We start from the raw sequence: 17,952 nt of genomic DNA, 5'->3' as shown, positions 1-17,952 counted from the left end.
ATATGTGCACTTTTTAACCTGTGTATAATTTTGAGACGGTGTCAGCGGTCTGGAGGGCCAGCCCTGTTGCTATCGCTTCCCAGAGCAAGGTGTAGTGTGTCAAAACCCCCTTAAGAGGAAAAAGCTGTTTCCCCTGCCCCACCAGCTGACACACAGACATACAGTCCTGACCTGTTAATTTGCTCGCACCAGCAGCATTAACGGCGTCCACAGAGCCCTTCCACCAACATCATGATGGTGGTGATTAGAAAGGTTCCTATTGGAGGGACACAGAGCTGCCAGGGCTGTTAGGGGTCAAGGGTCAGGATCACCGAGTTCCCAGGAAAACATGACTTTAATGTTTACATGAGTGTTGGGGTGTGTGTGCATGTTTGTGACATGAGCTCTTGCATCTATGGACACTCACTCAACATCATGCATATATGTGTGCACATACAATGTATGTGTTCATGCTTATATGGGCTAATGTGGAAAACAGATGTGCACGAGATCAGGAAAGACTCTGACTCATGTACTGTGCAGCAACATGTACGTTTGCATGAGTCAGTGAGCATACAGTGTGAACATACAGTACATGTGTCAGCAGGTAGCTGTTCGATGGAGCGGCGTGAAAAGATAGTGACAGTATTGTTTTTATTCACATTAGCTGTTACTCAACTGAGTGGCACACAGGGAGAAATGCAGGATGGGAAATCACCGAGATAGAGGAGGGGGCTCAGGGTGATGTTTTCATTTGAGGGGAAAGTGAAGGTCACCTCAGGTTGAGACTTAGTTCAATTTGGAGATTTCCAGGGGTCTTAAAGTTACATATTAAAGACTCTGGTGTTCTGTTTGGACAGTCCAGGCCACCATCCTGATGTCACTGTGCTTCACCTCACACCTCTGCCTGCTGGTCCTGCCAGTGATGTCACTCCTGCTGCTCTTCTCTCCAATTGGTTGGAGCTACGATGGCCTCACCCCAGGCTGTCACCTATACCGTGAGTTTTACGAGTTCACATTTCCAAAAAACTCATGCAGTGTCCCCCAAACTGTACTTCTTTTCACACTGAATGCAAAATCCTGTTTTTCTAAAAGGTTTCTGGGAAATGTGGTTTTTAGAACAAATGATAAAATAGATGTTCCAACTTGATTAAACAGCTAAATATCAGTGACTTGCTCATATTTCTGCATTTCAAACACACTTTCTGTCCTTCTCCTCCCTCAGCTTTCAACGTGACCATCCGCAGTGACCGCCGCGGCACCTGTAAAGGCACCCACCTGGTCTACGCCTGCGTAGGCTACTGTGAGTCAAGTGCTTTCCCATCCAGATACTCTGTGCTGGTGGCCTCCAACTTCACCCACAACATCACCTCGGCTTCCCGGTGCTGCACCATCAGCAAGGACGCCAAGGTGGGAGAGGAGGACCTGGGAAGTGGTAGGAGATGAACCACAACATTAAGTCTCACTAAGTTTATATCCTGTGCTTTGCCTTCCCTCAGGTCAAAGTGCGCCTCGACTGCCCTCGAGGTCGTCACCATGATGAAATAGAGATCCTGACAGCCAAGGCGTGTCGCTGCGACATGTGCCGCAAGTCTCGCTACTAACACATCAAGGCAGAAGGCTGCATGGCAAATGTTCACCAAACTCCAGCTTAGTCACTTCATTTTGGTAGTTTTGGTGGTTGAGTGATGCACCAGACACCATCCTTTTCTATCTCTGTCGACCTCTTTCAAGAAAACCACTTTCACTTACAGTATTTAACTGAAAACAAACTGGCCTTTTACCATGTTCCTGCCAAAACCAATTTCCTCTCTTAGAATTAAAGAAAGAAATCCCAAACTATGTATCTCTCTGCAAAACTATGTGATGTGTATGTATGTGTATAAAATTGAGTGTGTTTGTGTGTGAGTTTGATTGGCTTGTGTGAAATATGATGTAAACGAGGCTCTTCTACAAAACTTAACACATTTGTGTTAAAGCCAGTACAAATCACTGCCACACAAACTCAACTGTTTTATAGTTTCGCCTTGAGGCTTGGCAAACATTTGACTATGTAAGCAGCAAAAAATAAAATACAGCAACGCTGCCGTTTATACTTGGTGACTCAATAGGAAGTGATCGCAGCACACGGAGACGCCAGGATTTGAACCATTCAAACAGACTAGAGCACAATCATAACTTTTCAGTTATTATTATCACTTTTCTATTTCACTTCTTCATTGACAGAAAACTCAGATTTTTAACATTTGGAGTCAACATTACAGCTACAACCAAGACCAGTTTCATTTTTTTTTGAATAACCACTAAACAGACGAGACATTAAAGAATGTACAAAATCTATTTATATGTATAAATTTGAATTGAGAGAGATTTTGTAAATATCTATTGATGAATGTTGGATAACGCTGAAAATGTCAATGAAAAGAGAAAGAATGTATAGTCAATTGTGATGAAATCAATAAATTTCTTTTCTGCACTGTGAAGTGTGTTTCTAATGACTTACACCCACACAACATAAGACTAATCCTAACCTTAAACCCAGGGTTGATCTTGTAGGTCAATTACACAAAACTAGTGTGTGCTCTAGTTATGATAACCAGTAAACCTGGTTTTGGTGGACAGCTACAGTAAAACTGCTGAAACACATCATTTATACTCATATATATATTTATACTCAGACCTACAGCTGATATAAACAAAAAATTCAGTATTGGTAACGTCACAGCAAAGAATCACAGAATTCCCATTTTCACGTGTTACTTTTTTGTTTATTTCTACTTTCTTATATAAACTCATACACACACACACACACACACACACACACACACACGGGCCTAAGTTTACAGAAAGACAGATTTTTTTGGTTACTAGATGACAGGTATCCTTCTTTCAGGGTTTCAAAATCTCTTTCAAAGATTTTTTTTGCTAGTGCAAGAAAGTCTCACATGGACATGTCTTGGTTTCATCATTTTAATCAGTATCATTCATGCCTGTAACACTTGGTAAAGCTGTGTGCTGAAGGTGGTGCCCCCTCAGAAGGTCTCACACTCGGTGTCCTGAGTGGAGCACACAGTGCAGTGGCAGTGCAGAGCCACAGGGTAGTGGTAGAGGGGGGAGACGTCGGGCTGGCAGCCCGGCAGCCGTGCGGTCATGTAGCGGGTACGGTTGTAGGTGCACACGTGGTGCTGTCGGTGGATGTAGGGTGGATCTGGCACTGGTTTCTGCAGGGTTACATACACAGAGAACAGATTTACTGGTAAGCTATTTGGATAGATAACTTTAGTAACAAAAAACTTATTGTGAGATAAGGTTGAACGCCTTGGGAAATGTTAGGAAGTGGCATTTAAGTTTTTTTTCTTTTGTTAAATGAACAAACTCAACTTCTTTTATCCAAGATGTTAATTAAACTGAAAGGCCATCTTCCGCTGCATGACTGAGTCAGCCCCACTGCTGCTGATTCAGGACTCTTTCTCCTCTGAAGACTCTAAGTCTGACTGAGTTCCTGTCCTCATAAACCTGGTTTTTCAATTACTCTGAGGTGAAACTTAAGCCCTGCAAACTAGACCTCAGTAAAAGTTTGGACGGATTGGAAGGCTTCTTATGACAATGACACATGGTCAAAACTGAGAATGGGTCATCAGCCTTCTTATGGTTTGGGCTGAGTCCTGGGTCATTCATCATTTAGTTGATGTTTCACAGCTCTAGTATTGTGGAAGTTTTCAGAAATAGCAACAGAAAAGAGCAGGGCTCATACAGCGGCTGAATGGAGCTGCCACTTTACAATGTGTGTGTATGAACGTCACCTCCCAGGTGTGGCAGCGCCCCCAGCAGGCCTCAGTGGTGATGCGCAGTCCCTTGCAGCCGGGCTTCTGGGCCACAAAGGAGAACTCTCGCACCGCGCAGCCACGGAAACTGTGGAGCGTGGTTGTCATGGTAACGCACACCACGGCTGCCCCAGCAACCAGGAGCAGGAGGAAAGAGAGGGACGGGGGGTGGAGATGCATGTTGTGTATGATGGCTAGAGAATATAATAAAAAAGGTGGTTAAGTGACTTTTAATGGGAAAATACCACCATCTACCATCATCTGTCTGGGCGTGATGCGGTTCACCATAAGGGCAGCATGTACATCCTTTGGTATGTTTACACTGGTACTAAAAAAAAAACAAATATCTTACTGCATAAAAAGAATGCAGTTACTGGCCCTGAAAATAACTCAGTTCCTGTGTATTAATAAATAATTTCCAATATTTTACATCAGTAGAATGAGGTGATCAACTACAAGAGTGTGACGTTCAGGATGACTCACAACTCCCTATAGTGCTTTCAATGCAAAGAAATAAGTAAATTAAGCATTTTAGTGCACAGTCATCAGTAATGTAGTTTTTAAGCAAACCACTTAAACTCTCCTGAAACATGTGGAATAAGCCATAACTCATACTAACATACATTCCTACCGACTGTCATGTAGAACAGCCTTTAAACACAACACTTTAATACTGCCATAAAAATATATCTCTAGTAAGACTATGATGCTACATACTGTACCTGTTATGTATTACTTAAAAAAAAACCTCTCACCTTTGCAGCTGAAGATTTTGAAGAGATTTGAGCTGCTGGACTCCTGTGTCTTTCTGCCCAGATAACAACCAGTGAATGGAACCAGTCTGTCCTTGTTGTTGTTCTTACAAGTCCATTAGGGCGGACGGACACTCTGACATCATAGCAATTACAATGAAATACCAATAGAGACCCTAAGCCAGAAATAATGGAGAGACTCCCTGGAAAATACCGAAGCTTGTCTATGTTTTCGCAACCTCAGCCTGTATCTGTGTGTGTCTGGTATTACTCACATTGTGGGGACTCTGTCTTCGTCATGGTCCCCCATTCACCATCACTGGATGAAGGTCAGTGTGAGGTCTGGTTTAGGTTCAGGTTATTTTACAGGTCACACAGTCGTTAAGGTAAGTCTCCAAAAATGAATTAATGAATGAATGTAAATTCCCCACAAGGAGTGAGTGAGTGAGTGAGTGAGTGAGTGAGTGAGTGAGTGAGTGAGTGAGTGAGTGAGTGAGTGAGTGAGTGAGTGAGTGAGTGAGTGAGTGAGTGAGTGAGTGAGTGTGCGTATGTTTTCAGTGATATGAGGAGGGTCAGTACTCAACTCTGACAAAGAGTTTTCAAAGATTTAACTGGACAGTTTAAAACAGTGACCACATTTGCTTAAAGGTGCATTGACAATAACTTTAAAAGGTCATGTCATGTCTAAGAGCAACTATAATAGCTCCTAGAACGTTCTTGTCAGTGACTTTTTAGCTCCTAGTTCGAAGTAGGTAGTTTTTCAGTACAACAGGAACCATGAGTGATGTATGTTTATGTTGATTCCTCAAACACACTGCAGCACTGTCAACTTACATTTTTTAAAAGTTACTTTGAGTAGTGTAAACTTTCAGCACAGAAAGAAACTCACACAAACTGACTGATGCCGAAGTCTGAGCTACCTATACGACAGAGAAAAGTCAAAGAGGTTTAACTGCATCAAAACGTAACAGGAAAATTTTCTCCAGCGTTGTTGAATGTCGCAGAAGTGAAGTCACTACAACAGCCATCAACCAGCTTACGTTACTCCAACGTTCATACTTGCAGCATGAAGGAAAACGAAAAAAAGACCCTTATGATCTGTAGTTCTGGGGTCTGTTCCTCAGTGGAGTAATTAGAACTGAGTCCCTTGAACTGTTTAGTCCAAAAGTGCCTTATGTTGTGTTTATAGATTTTTAGGTGCATTTCAGCCACTGTTTCCCATTTACTGTTGCATCATATTACAATGAAATCTTTCTTAATACACTGCATTAAAAGCAACAAGGTGATCAATCAAACCTAATGCAGATCTCGTTCATTTCCATTAATTACACTGTTGAAGTTTCAAGAGCTGCTAATTGATTCTGATGAAAATAAGCTGAAATCAAGGGTTGACTCGTGGTGTGCAGTAGGTTCATCAGAGCTTGCTGATAAAAGCTGCCTGCCAAGCAATGAAATGTGATAGTGTAGTGAGTGGGCAACAGAACCAAAACAAGGAGCAAAAAGAGGCTAAAAGGCTCTGTACAGATAAAAAGAGAACTGGAGTTGGATAATGATGTTCTTCACTACAAAAAGTCTTTTGACCACCTGTTAAAGTAGAAAGACTGATTAATGCAGCTTTAATTTACACACAACACGACTATACTGTACATCAAGTATCAATTAGAGGAGTTTGAATTATACCCAGCTGCAGAGGCAGAGGAGGTGACATGACAAACAACACAGACTCCCACAGTGTTTCCTCAAAGTGAAGTTTCATTTTTAGCACATAGGTTTTTTTCTCCATTCTACACCCCCCAGTAATGGTACATATGTAGTAAGCCTCTCTACATTCAACCCCCCCCCCCCACAATCGTTGTGTTGGTCCCCAAAATATACATCTCCTTTTTCTTCTGCATCGTCTTTATCTTCTTCTCTAAGGTTTTTCTGCAACACAACAAACACAGACCATTGGGCAGACAGTGCAAATCTAGAAATTCAGTGAAATTGCTACGTAATGCAGTTGTATGTTCCGGTAACATTATATTTTCACTCTGTTACTGTTGCTCTGACTTATTGCCATTCTATCGTTTCTAACTCTATGTCTTTTCTTTCCTCTGTCTTTCTCCTCCTCTGTGATTTAAAGCGTTTTGTTTACGTCTGAGCGTGGCCACAGAGAGGACGCGTTTGATGGCTGTCCACCAGAGCTCTCTCCCCGTTCTGGAGTATTTCTACAATGGATGACTGACTGCCAATAACAATCAAGGTTTGGGAGTAAACCCCCCCCCCCCGCCCCTCCCAAAAAAAAGATAAATTAAGCTGAGTTTATGACACGTAGGACAGGTTTTGTGTCTTTTCAGTTGTTTCTTTTTTTGAGTGTTGCCTGAACCAAAACAACATCCAAAATCCAACAAAACTGGAGTTTTTCTTTGTTTGTTTGTTTGGTTTTGTCAGCTTGAATCAGAAGGTGCAGGTTCTGAGGTGTTCAGTGGAAGGACACTGCTATTACACCTAATCCATTAGCATTTTGTGGAGCTGCCATGGATCATGCCTACGGTCCACATTCCTGTCATGCACATAAATAAGTAAACACAAGGTCACAGGTAAATTTAAAGGATACTAAAAAAACTATTTAGTGTACATAAAATTCTTGATTTGATTTGATTAGATTTTGCTTATTTTGGGGAAAAAAACACCAATAACAACTTCACAGACCATAACTTCAAACTAGGGGTCACAGCAGACACCTATTTCTTCCTAAAGGTCAGAAGCCAAAAAGATAAGGAACCTACAACATATGTGTTTTTCATTTATTCAGTCTTTTTTTCAAAAGCTTTCAAACACATTTCCCAGTTTTCACCAGCTGCTGGAGTCTGTACAATTATGAAGGTCCACACTAGATGACAGTTGGCCCACCTCCATGAACACTGAGCTCCAGCACCTGGTGAAGACCATGACATGGTTGTAAGCTGTAGAAAAAGAAAGTGTGTGTTGCTGGATGTAACATCTCCACATTAAGTTGACTGCAAAGTTGCATTGGCTACATTTGAAAGCAAAAAAGCAAACAAAAAACAGCGGATCTGGTGTGACCGCAGCCTGAAACTTCCCATCACAGACCAACCGACTAAATCACCCAAATTTAAACCAAGCTTAAAACCTAAACTCTGACTGCCTGAAATACTAAACGCTCCTCACATTACTCAACACTGCAATAAAACTTGAAATGCCTTATTTAAATTGAGTGTTCTGAAAAACTCCAGGTCTGACGGGTTTTTGAATGTTCGGTTACAAATCAGCGGGCAGGTAGCTCTGAATCTGAAGCCTCAGAAAAAAAAATAACAATCAATTTATTTTCGGATACATTCGGATTCAAACCCCATCGTTCAGGAAGGAGAGAAGGAGAGAGAGAGAAAAAGAAGCAAAGAGAGAACAGTTTTCTCTCGTTCTCTGTCACTCTGCCTACGCATCTCCTGCTCACCGATTCACTCACTGGACACGCACCAGCACACACACACACACACGCATGCATACATACACACTCACATGCACACATGCACGTGCACGAATGCACGCACAGATACACAGCCTGACCATCGTCAAATAAGATTACATTTCCTGATCAAATACAAAATAAATAGCATTAATATCAGTCTTCCACAAAATGAACAAGATCATACAAAAACCAAGAAAATAAACAACATAATTACAAAGCAAAATCAGTTTTCATCAAATAAATTTACACAGAATGTACCTTTAAGACAAAGTGAATATCAAGGACGCAACAGGTGTAAAAACAAGAGTGGGGAGGTAAACATTTGAGTGTGACACTCACTTCTTGTTTAACCCCCTAAAAACACAGATTATCCTGAAAGAATGAAAATATTGCTAAAATATTTTTTTCTGTTTTTTTTTTCCCCCCACCCTTTCTAGACCTTCACTCTTCACCAGACAAGAATAAACTGATTTTTGTTGGTTCACACTGAGCAAAGTTATCGTCACGGTCCCCGTCTAGCAGCATCAGGTCTGCTGAGCCTAAAGGGTTCAGAAATCCCACTGGATTACTGGCTTTTTCTTTTGGTTTGAAATACTGTTTAAAACTTCCACTTTATATAACATGACCTAGGTAAATTAGTAAAAATTTAACCAAAATATTTCAAAACAAGTCTCACTGTGTGCTCCAACAACAACATTAAAGGTACCCTGTGGAGTTTTTTTAACCACTGTTATGGCTCTCCAGGCAATTTCTACTGATTGACAACTGACAGCAGTAACATGAACAGAAACGTAGCAATGCGCCTGCAAGGGCAGTGAAGAAGACTTAGCTATGAAACATGGATATAAACAATGCAATAGCTAAAAAGTTTTTAAAAAATCACCTTTGAAAATGTTTTATGAGTAACAAAATGCATTCAATGCACTTGTCAGGCCTCTAGGATGCACAGTGTGTTTTGCTGAGTAACATAAACATAAAATATAAAACTCCACAGGGGAGCTTTAACAAAAATCACATGGTGAATTGGTATGTTGCATGAAATACCCCTTTAAAGTCTGCCCGCTGCACCACAGACATACAGGATTTCAGAATAAAAGAAAAACAGCCAACTCTAATCCAGGTCATTCCTCCCCTCTTTAAGGTCTGTTAAAGGGGAATTCCGCTGAATTTCAGCACTCATACGTTTAACATGTGATGTGAATTCCGGCCTTCCCCTTATGGTATCTGCTACACTAGTGTTTCTCCCATAATACACTACAGAAATATCCAGAGACATATGTATATTTATATATATATATAAAAACATTATCATCATCATCAGTAGTACTTAGAGTAGAGTAGTAGTAGTAGTAGAGTAACAAGTAAGAAGAAGGAACATTATTGTACTTTATAACATTATCATCATCTTCATCAGTGGTTATTTAACCTTGAGGGACTTTAGGCTCATCCTTTGGTGGAACCCGACACAATGGGAAAGGAGTTAGCGCCAGAACCAGCTGTGTGACTGAGTTATGTATATGAGTGTGTGTGTCTGTGGCAAATATTTTGGTGCATTAGTCAATTTACCGTGTGTGAAATTTGTTTAACCTGGGTACACACACTGTAGCTCGGTCTTCATACTGTATTTACAGTAAATATGTTGCTGCGTTGTGTATGTGCGCAACAGTTTGTGGGTCTGGTCTGTGCCATCATAGTTTTGGGACACTTGTGTGAAATTGCTTCTTTTGAGCTATCCACACAATAAGTAAGCATCTCTGACCAAAAGATTAATATGAGGCCACAGCACAGACTCAGTTGGCTGGATGTAAAGACAAGTTAGACACATGTTAAGCTTGGACAGTGCTGCACCGAAAGAGACCTTTCATCTCTTGTTCTGAGGCTTATTTGAAGCAGGTCAGCTACCAATTTTAAGTACTGACCTGCTGTTTAATAAACCAAAATAAGAGTCTGCACGTTTGGACAATATTCATCTTCTGATCTGTAACATAATGTGTGTACAGCAAAAGGTGAACCAGTTTCACACAATTCTGTGAGGAAAAAGGTACATTCTTTACCTTGGATCACCAAGTTTGTGTGCTTTTTTTATAGAAAAAGCTGACCCCCTTCAATGATGCAAGATAAAAAAAACAAAAAAAAAAAAAAACAGAGGATTTTGTTTTGTACCTTTTCCTGTTTCCCAGCACTTTCACCCTCAACTTCATGTCTTTTCCCTGTCCGCTAACCTCCCTGTTATCCGATCTCTGGAGCAGCACCTAGGTGGCGCTCTCCCCGGCTCCAGAGGAAGCCCCGCTGGGTTTGGGCTCGGGCTGGTCGGAGTGAGCCGTCTGCGGGGAAGAAGGGGTCTGTGGGTCCCCTCGCTCCTGGAGGTTGCGCTGGTTCCTGGCGGCCTCAGTGAGCATCTGCATCCGGCGCTCCTGGTGCTCCTCCAGGCCTCTCCAGAGCTCTGCGCGCTCCCTCTCTCGCTTCAGCTCCCTGGAGAAAATAAAAAAGAGAGGGAGGAAGAGAAAAGACAGAGGGCACCCGATGAACAAGCTAATGATGCATCCAAAGACTGGAAGGAAACTCATTTAGATTGTTCCCCCTTGTCAAGCAGAGGTTGTTGTGGTTGTAAAGAGATAATAAAAAAGAAAAGTAAATTAAGAATAATGGAAATTATGATTGCTTCTGTACTCTACTACTATACTTGTGCTGTTAATAGCAACACACACTAAAGCCAGAGATCCTGCACAGACATACCAGAGCATATGGATAATACTATCTTGAGTTAGAAACAGAATGATGAATAAGTGGAATCACGATGTGGCCTGTGTTTAAAAGATGACCTAAGCAAACCATGTTTACAATGTGAAATATAATATCACGGATAATGGAACAAACAAGGTCGAAAACATGACTTAAACGCTTTCTTTTCCTTCCTCTTGTCATTACTGTATCCAGTGACACAAATACACACACTAAGAGAGTGAGTCATACGTACTTCTGTTTCTCCACTTTGTAGGAGGCAGTGAGGTCATCAAACAGCTTGCTGTTCATCTCCATAAAGGTCTTCAGCACGTTGTAGATCAGCGACACGATGGTCCTGAAGGGACACATGCAGAGCATAATTAACCCGGCCGATCATCTGTCCCATGGGACCATAGCTCAGGTGATAAAGGTTTAAGGTACTAGACTAGTATCTCCATGTGCTGTACTTCACTTCCTTTTAATAAGGAGATCATGCACTTGCATGTAACGTGCACTCCACATTACATTTAACTTTGTAGATAATTACAAATGAAAACATATGATCTGTCAATACAATGTGATTTAATGATCCTGATGAGACACTTCAGCTGTATATAAAATGGATAAAACTGATTCCACCCTAACCAGATGCAACATTACAAGGCAGCTGACATGTTAACGCATCTGTAATAATAAGTCAGCAATACCATATATGATACTCCAGCAGGGGCCAGTAAGTACTTACTGTAAGTACACTGTGTTGTTTCTACTTCTGTATTTTACTTACGTGAAACCTTGTCAGCAAAACCCTTGAATGTAATGGAGTACTTCTGTATTGTACAACTGCTGAGTTTACTTAAATAAAGGGTCTAAATACGTCTTTTATCACTGAGTTTTATTTACTTCAGCTCTGCGTTGACCAACAGGCCAATTTACTGGAGCTTATTGAATCCAAAAGTTATGTATGGAGTTATGAGTAGTGCTCATCTGTGTGTGCTCATCTGTGCCACTGACTGGTTCCAGTGCTCCTTGGAGACTCTGTAGAGGGTGGCGAATACCAGCGGCAGGATGACTTGACAGTTCTCCTCTATCAGACTGAGGATGTATTCATTGTTCCAGAAGTAAAGAGCTCGCTCCGCTACCTAAAGCGCACACACACAAGCACACACACACACAGAGGGTTTGGTTTTTGTTTATGAAACAGATTTCTTTTTATCAGCATGCTGTCTATCTGTGACGCTAACCAAATAAGTGACTAGTACAGTGATTACACATTCATTTCATTCTTTTCTACTCCCCAGGCAGTTTATGTTATCACCTGGAAGTGAGGGCTGGAGATACAGGCTGCGATCTGTTTAAAGAGCGGCTCCTGAACCCGGATAAACTGAGACGGCTCAATCACATCCAGGATCTCCTCAATCTCCCCAAGGAACATCACCTGCAAACACGGACGCACCAACACACACTTTCTTTAATACATCAAGAACAGAAAATACTTTCACACGGCTCCCAGAGGTAAATAAAGAAGATGTGAAAATGATTGTCTAATTACAGCATCAGCTTTTTTCGTTAGCAGCTGTCTCACCTCTTTCTGCGTGCAGGTTTTTGGCCAGTACTTGAGCAGCCCTCTGATGATCTGCACAGAAATAATGAAACACATTCATATAAATAAACACTGCAGACATTAGCTCAGCAGGGTAGCTGGCTGCCACCCATATACACCACATCCAACAATTCATATTCATACTTCAGCTAGTGCATTGAGAAATATTGCGTTGGATGCTTGTAGCACAGAGTTTATATTAACATGTTACTGTTTGTCTTCATTTTCCAAGTTACATTCATTCTTCAGTTTCGTCCAGGTAATTTCTGCTAACTAAAACGGTCTTTACTGATTTCTGGCCACTTGGGGGCAGAAAACAGTTTCAATATCTTCATCATATAAAGCTGATGAAGCAGACATGGTAGCAAGCTGTTTCTTGCCTAAATTTACATCACATCTCCATCTACTGTTTGGAACAGGTCAGGCAGTGCACAGTGGGTTTATCATCAGAGTTTTTTGGTTGATGACAGCGAGACTACTGAACCAAAGTACTAAAACTGTTGGCACCAAAACCAAGACAATGAGCTAAAAGATGCTAAAACATTACTTAGTCTATGACTGGCCCATGTGACCTTCTGTAGAAATGTTCTAAGATCTCAGCAATTTATATGGTAGATATAAATGATGGCCCAAACTTAAAAAATAACCAAAATTTATGATTTTTTTTTCTCTAGGTTGGATTTTTAGCACAGTGAGGTAATGAAAAGTCTTACATATTCAGTGACTGTAGCGTCTTTCTCCATGAACTGCACCACACAGTAGGCCAGCTGTAAGGACAGAGGAGAAATGGTTAGAACACACACACACACACACACACACACACACACACACACACACACACCCACACACACACACACACACACACACACACACACACACACACACACACACACACGTTCCCTGAAGCTGTCAAGGAGACAAGGGGGATCTTAGCACTTATCCCTCAGGATTAAACCTGCTAAAGATCGGAAAGACAAGTTTTCCAAAGGGAGACGTGTGTGTCACATGGCTGTGTGTGCGTGTGTTTCGGCTCTTGTCTCCTCTTAGATGATTTGCAATCATTACCTGTTTTTTAGCGAATGTTTGTGTGCACGTGCATGTTTGTGCATGTGTGTGTGTGTGTGTGTGTGTGTGTGTGAGGGTGTTTTGCGGTTGCCTCCTCCACCCAGGTTGGTTGCCGTGGCGAGTGGGCACCGTGGCGACGGAGACTGTGTGTGCGTGTGTTTACTTCGGAAGGAGTGATGTCACACACATGAAGTCCCTTAAGGGCAATGTGAGATAAAGTTTCTCATCTCTCCTTTACTGAATTTCCTTTTCTGTCCCATTTATACCTTTGTCTTGTTCACATTATTACTGCACTTATCTGATTTATGACTTTCAGGTAAATACCTTTAAATGTCAATGCTGGATTGTCAAATTTCATAGTTACTGACACCAGAGGTAGTGTACTGTCAGGTTCTCTAACGTTAGTCTTTACTGTCGTCCTTCTCTTTTTTGTTTCTTTCTTTGTCTCATTCTTGACCTGTAGCTCCAATGTCTGTCTCAGTGTGGGTGACAGCTTTCATCTTGTTTCTTGTCTACTCCTTTTTTCCTTCCTGCAGTACTCCTTTATTGTTTGTCTTCTCCTCTCTCCCTATCCCTCACTCCACCGCTCTTCTCCAGCACCACAACATGGTTACAGAAGCAGAGACGAAGCGGAGGCTAAAAAAAAAAGGGATTGGTGAAAACAGGGATGTCAAGCTTGAATAAAAAGAAAAGCAAGAAACAATAGGAGGATTAAAATAAAGGTACTGAACGGTCAAACTATTTAAAGCATTAGTGGGGTATTAAAGAAATCGTGTGGGGTAAATATGATGCTGGATCCTGTTGTCAGGCTGGGCTTTGTGGGGGCAGGAGGCCATTGTTAGGCTAAGGATCATGGACAGTGGGCTGAGATTTTATCATTATTGATTTGTCAAGGTGACAGCTCTATTCTAGGAGATGAAGACATTCTAGTGAGCTCTGGCGTTGGTCTCTTGCCTGTAAATTTGTTACGACCTGCACGTCAAAAAAGCAACTGTTCCATGTAATGTCTTTATTCTGGCAGCTATAAACATTGTTTTCCACAATCTTTGATTCAAACTGAAAGAGCTGGTCGTCCGGGCAACTGAGCAATCATGGGAGACGGCCTTAGTAAGAGAGGTGACCAAGAACTTGATGGTCACTCTGACTGAGCTCCAGAAAGCCTGTGTGGAGATGGGACAAAGTTGCAAAAGGACAACCATCACTGCAGCCTCCACTGATCTGGGCTTTAAGGCAGACTGACTAGATGAAGCTTCTCCTCCATGCAAAACACATGAAAGCTGCTTGGAGTTTGCAAAAAAGCACCTGTGACCATGAGGAACAAGATTCTCTGGTCTGATGAAACCAAGATTGGATTGTTTGGCCTCAATTCTAAACATTATGTCTGGAGGAAACCAGGCACCTCTCATCAGCTGCCCAATACCATCCAACAGTGAAGCGCGGTGGAGGCAGCATCAGGTTGTGGGGGTGTTTTTCAGCAGCAGGGACTGGGAGACTGGTCAGGATTGAGGGAAAGCTGGATGGAGCTCAGGACCTCAGACTGGGTTGAAGGTTCATGATCCAACATGACAACAACCCTAAGCACACAGCCAAGACAACACAGCAGAACTCTGTGAGTGTCCTAAAGTGACCCAGCCAGAGCCCTGTCCAGACCTGAAAATGTCTGTCCACTGACAGTCCCCATCCAACCTGACCGAGCTTGAGAGGATTTGCAAAGAAGAATGGCAGAAAATCCTCCAATCCAGATGTGCAAAGCTTGTTGTGTCGTACCCAAAGAGACTCAGGGCTGTAATTGCTGCCAAAGGTGCTTCAACTAAGTGCTGAGTAAAGGGTCTGAATATGTAAATGTGATCCTTCAGTTTTTTCTTTTTAATACATTTACAGACATTCCTAAAATTCAGTTTTCACTTTGTCATTATGTGTCACTGACTGTAGATTAATGAGAAAAACAATGAAATAATTGTATTATCAGGCTGCAACATAAGATAAATGAAAAAGTGAAGGGGGTCTGAATACTTTCTGAATGCACTGTACATAGAAACCTGTGAACACACATACAAAGTGTTGTTTTACCCTCTTTCAACAGATGTTTGTTAGCAATTTAAGACAACATCTGGGTGCTATATTTCACATGAAAAGTGGAAACTAGCTACGCTAACTAGCTATTTAGTTTCGACTGACTCATTTCTTTTTCTTTGGTCATGCTATTTAAACATCTGCTGAGTCATCAGCAGCTCCCAAACACTGTTGTGTTTGTTACATGGAGAAAAAAGGTTTTCTAGCTAACAGTTTCTCTCTCAAAGGTCCAGTTGTAAAAATGGAAATTGACCAGTCACAGCTCACAGTATCAAACAGTCCCTAACGCCCAGCACTGCAAAAGACACAGAGTCAGAAAGTAAAGTATGAAAGTGATAAAAATGTTCTTCTTGAAGCTGTGTTGCCGTCAGATATAAAGTGATAATACAAACTATTTTTAGTGCTCACCCACACAGATACTGCAACAATTAAATGACAGTACTAACTCTGAACCGAAACATACACCGCCTGGAGAACAAATGTATGAGGTGTACAAAAATAAGAAACTCTTAAAGCTGCTCTTCTCCCACTGTGACCTCAATACACAAGTCAAAGCAAACACTAAGGCCATACTCAATTCACAGGGATCTCAAGTATTGTTTTTAATTTCTGAAAAAATTGAATGCAATGCCTTTTCTTTTTTAGAAATAGGGATTATTATTACTTGACATATGTTGTGGTTACACACTATAGCTCTAACAGCTGTTTTTACAATTCTGTGACATGATTTGAAATGTCATGAATATAAATGAGAAAGCCCTTCGCAGAGAGCAGTAAGGATGATTCAAATGCATGTCACACTGTTGATAAACATTTAAGGAAGAAGCTGCTGGAATATTACATTTTAATATTTAGACCCAGAACTAGTTCGCTTCTGCACAGCCACACCTCCTGCTGTCCGCTAGCACCGTTTCCCCCAGTGACCCTGTCAAAGTGAGTGTGTGTGTGTGTGTGTGTGTGTGTGTCTGTTTGAGTGTGTGAATAATGTATGTGTGTGAACCACAGGGAGAGGGAGATGGAGGAGAAATGTAGGGCAGTTTGATACTGAGGCCCAGAGTACACACACAAACTGTGGAGAACAAACTGTACAGTCTGCGTAAGTAAATAATGACAGACACAGGCACGCACACACAAACTCAGTAGACTGGATACCATCAGTGTCATTAAATATTATGATAACCCAAACACACACACCCACACACAAACACATGCAAACCCAAGAAACCAAAGATATGCACACCCTGTGAAGTTCAAAGGTGAGTGCCTCCCTGCAGTATTATCTGTGACTCAACTCTGCCTCCTAGTGGTATATCTGACACATTGCTGAAACCACTAACTTCCATTACTCTGGTGTACTTTGTTTTAAGAGGCATTTGTGTGCTCAGTTGATTCAAGTTGATATATTCAAACTGAATGGTTTTTTTTAACACTGCAAACTGTTGCATAAAACACAAATCTAACTTTTTACAGCATGGTTTGGTGATTAATATTGAAACCACACACTTGTCAGATTACTGCCAGAATGACCTGGCAACATCTAGAGAAAAACTACACACTGATCTTTTGATCAAGAAATTTTGGTTTAATTTCAGTTTTTTTTTTTTTTTTTTTGGTTTTTTTGTTATCAAGATCTGAATTACCTCGGGTTCAGTGGCATTTAAAACTTGGCAACATATTGGAAATATGTATCAGTAATATATCTCAGTAAGGATCAGTATCTATGTCGGCATTAAAAAATATATAAACACACTTAGATGAGCAGATGGGAGAGGTGCATTTGTCCCCTGCATGTTGATCTGTAATAAACATGTTGTGGCAGTTGCTCTGTTGACAAAAGACTATTTCTGTTGGTGAGGTTTTTGTTTCCAAGTGCCATGAAACTAAACTACATTGTGAGCCACAGAAAGCTATTCACTATATATGTCACATTATGTAGCTGGCTGTTAAATTTATTTTGTTTCTTAAACTGAGCGCAGGTTCAGGTTGTTGCCTGCCACAACAATTTAAGGAAACGGGAGACATTTTCGGATGCACTTTGTGCAGAGCATCAACAATAGAAATAGCTGTTCCAGTGTTTAAGCAATATCATGAACATATTGGAGTTTATCAACACCTTCTAGATGCTGCATGACTAAATGACTTCCCTAACCAGGCAATGCATGAGCAGCCTTCTGTCTCCGAGACTCCACTCACCCTGTGCATTACCTGGCTGCATGTTTAGGTTATCTGAAGTCACTGTTTCTTTAAGAGTACCTATTAAGTTATTATATGCTTCTCTTCTTTTTTTTAATTCCACTGTTCTTCACCATAAACACTGTCAGTGTTGCTAACATCAGGCCTCTGCTTCATGTTACTAAGAAGTGATGGGTGAGGCACACATCCACACGGTTTGTAGTCATCTCTGATTTGTGGCCATTTGTGCTAAAACCAACACATTGGTAAACACATGGAACCAGGAACAAG

At 41.3% G+C, this 17,952-nt stretch overlaps 3 protein-coding genes across 4 annotated transcripts in view; 1 reads left to right on the top strand and 2 right to left on the bottom strand.

The window, feature by feature from the left end:
• The first annotated feature begins 465 nt into the window (after window positions 1-465).
• Window positions 466-1,583, top strand: gpha2 (glycoprotein hormone subunit alpha 2). The gene is made up of 4 exons (XM_026297920.1): window positions 466-511; window positions 840-977; window positions 1,205-1,389; window positions 1,479-1,583. The coding sequence occupies exons 1-4, from the start codon at window positions 466-468 to the stop codon at window positions 1,581-1,583; spliced, it is 474 nt and encodes a 157-aa protein (XP_026153705.1).
• Window positions 1,584-2,883: 1,300 nt separating this feature from the next.
• LOC113125020 (glycoprotein hormone beta-5-like) lies at window positions 2,884-4,826 on the bottom strand. The gene is made up of 3 exons (XM_026298271.1): window positions 4,559-4,826; window positions 3,783-3,997; window positions 2,884-3,200 (listed from the first exon to the last, which is right to left on the bottom strand). Exons 2-3 carry the CDS (start codon window positions 3,981-3,983, stop codon window positions 3,012-3,014), a joined length of 390 nt encoding a protein of 129 aa, XP_026154056.1. The 5' UTR covers window positions 3,984-3,997; window positions 4,559-4,826; the 3' UTR covers window positions 2,884-3,011.
• Window positions 4,827-6,916: 2,090 nt separating this feature from the next.
• ppp2r5b (protein phosphatase 2, regulatory subunit B', beta) overlaps window positions 6,917-17,952 on the bottom strand; it is a 38,926-nt gene continuing 27,890 nt past the window's right edge. Inside the window, exons 9-14 of one of the 2 annotated variants that reach the window (XM_026298725.1) lie at window positions 13,065-13,118; window positions 12,334-12,384; window positions 12,067-12,186; window positions 11,763-11,890; window positions 11,002-11,103; window positions 6,917-10,496 (exon numbers count right to left, since the gene is read on the bottom strand). In XM_026298725.1, coding sequence (XP_026154510.1) covers window positions 10,277-10,496; window positions 11,002-11,103; window positions 11,763-11,890; window positions 12,067-12,186; window positions 12,334-12,384; window positions 13,065-13,118 — 675 coding nt within the window. In that variant the 3' untranslated portion in view covers window positions 6,917-10,276. The remainder of the gene's footprint in view (window positions 10,497-11,001; window positions 11,104-11,762; window positions 11,891-12,066; window positions 12,187-12,333; window positions 12,385-13,064; window positions 13,119-17,952) is intronic. The other variant, XM_026298726.1, reaches the window with a different exon arrangement.

Source organism: Mastacembelus armatus, chromosome 18 (assembly GCF_900324485.2).
Source record: "Mastacembelus armatus chromosome 18, fMasArm1.2, whole genome shotgun sequence".
In the NCBI taxonomy this organism is placed as follows: Eukaryota; Metazoa; Chordata; class Actinopteri; order Synbranchiformes; family Mastacembelidae; genus Mastacembelus; species Mastacembelus armatus.
Note: the sequence above shows the minus strand (reverse complement) of the source record. Positions and strands in the feature narration are given on the sequence as shown.

Excerpts from the sequence above, each read along its gene's own strand:
- LOC113125020 (XM_026298271.1), bottom strand. The coding sequence starts at position 3,983 with ATGCATCTCCACCCCCCGTCCCTCTCTTTCCTCCTGCTCCTGGTTGCT. Across the intron at positions 3,201-3,782 it reads GGCGCTGCCACACCTGGGAG|AAACCAGTGCCAGATCCACC; the intron begins GTGACGTTCATA and ends GTAACCCTGCAG.
- gpha2 (XM_026297920.1), top strand. The coding sequence starts at position 466 with ATGTGGAAAACAGATGTGCACGAGATCAGGAAAGACTCTGACTCAT. Across the intron at positions 512-839 it reads CAGGAAAGACTCTGACTCAT|TCCAGGCCACCATCCTGATG; the intron begins GTACTGTGCAGC and ends CTGTTTGGACAG. Across the intron at positions 1,390-1,478 it reads CCATCAGCAAGGACGCCAAG|GTCAAAGTGCGCCTCGACTG; the intron begins GTGGGAGAGGAG and ends GCCTTCCCTCAG.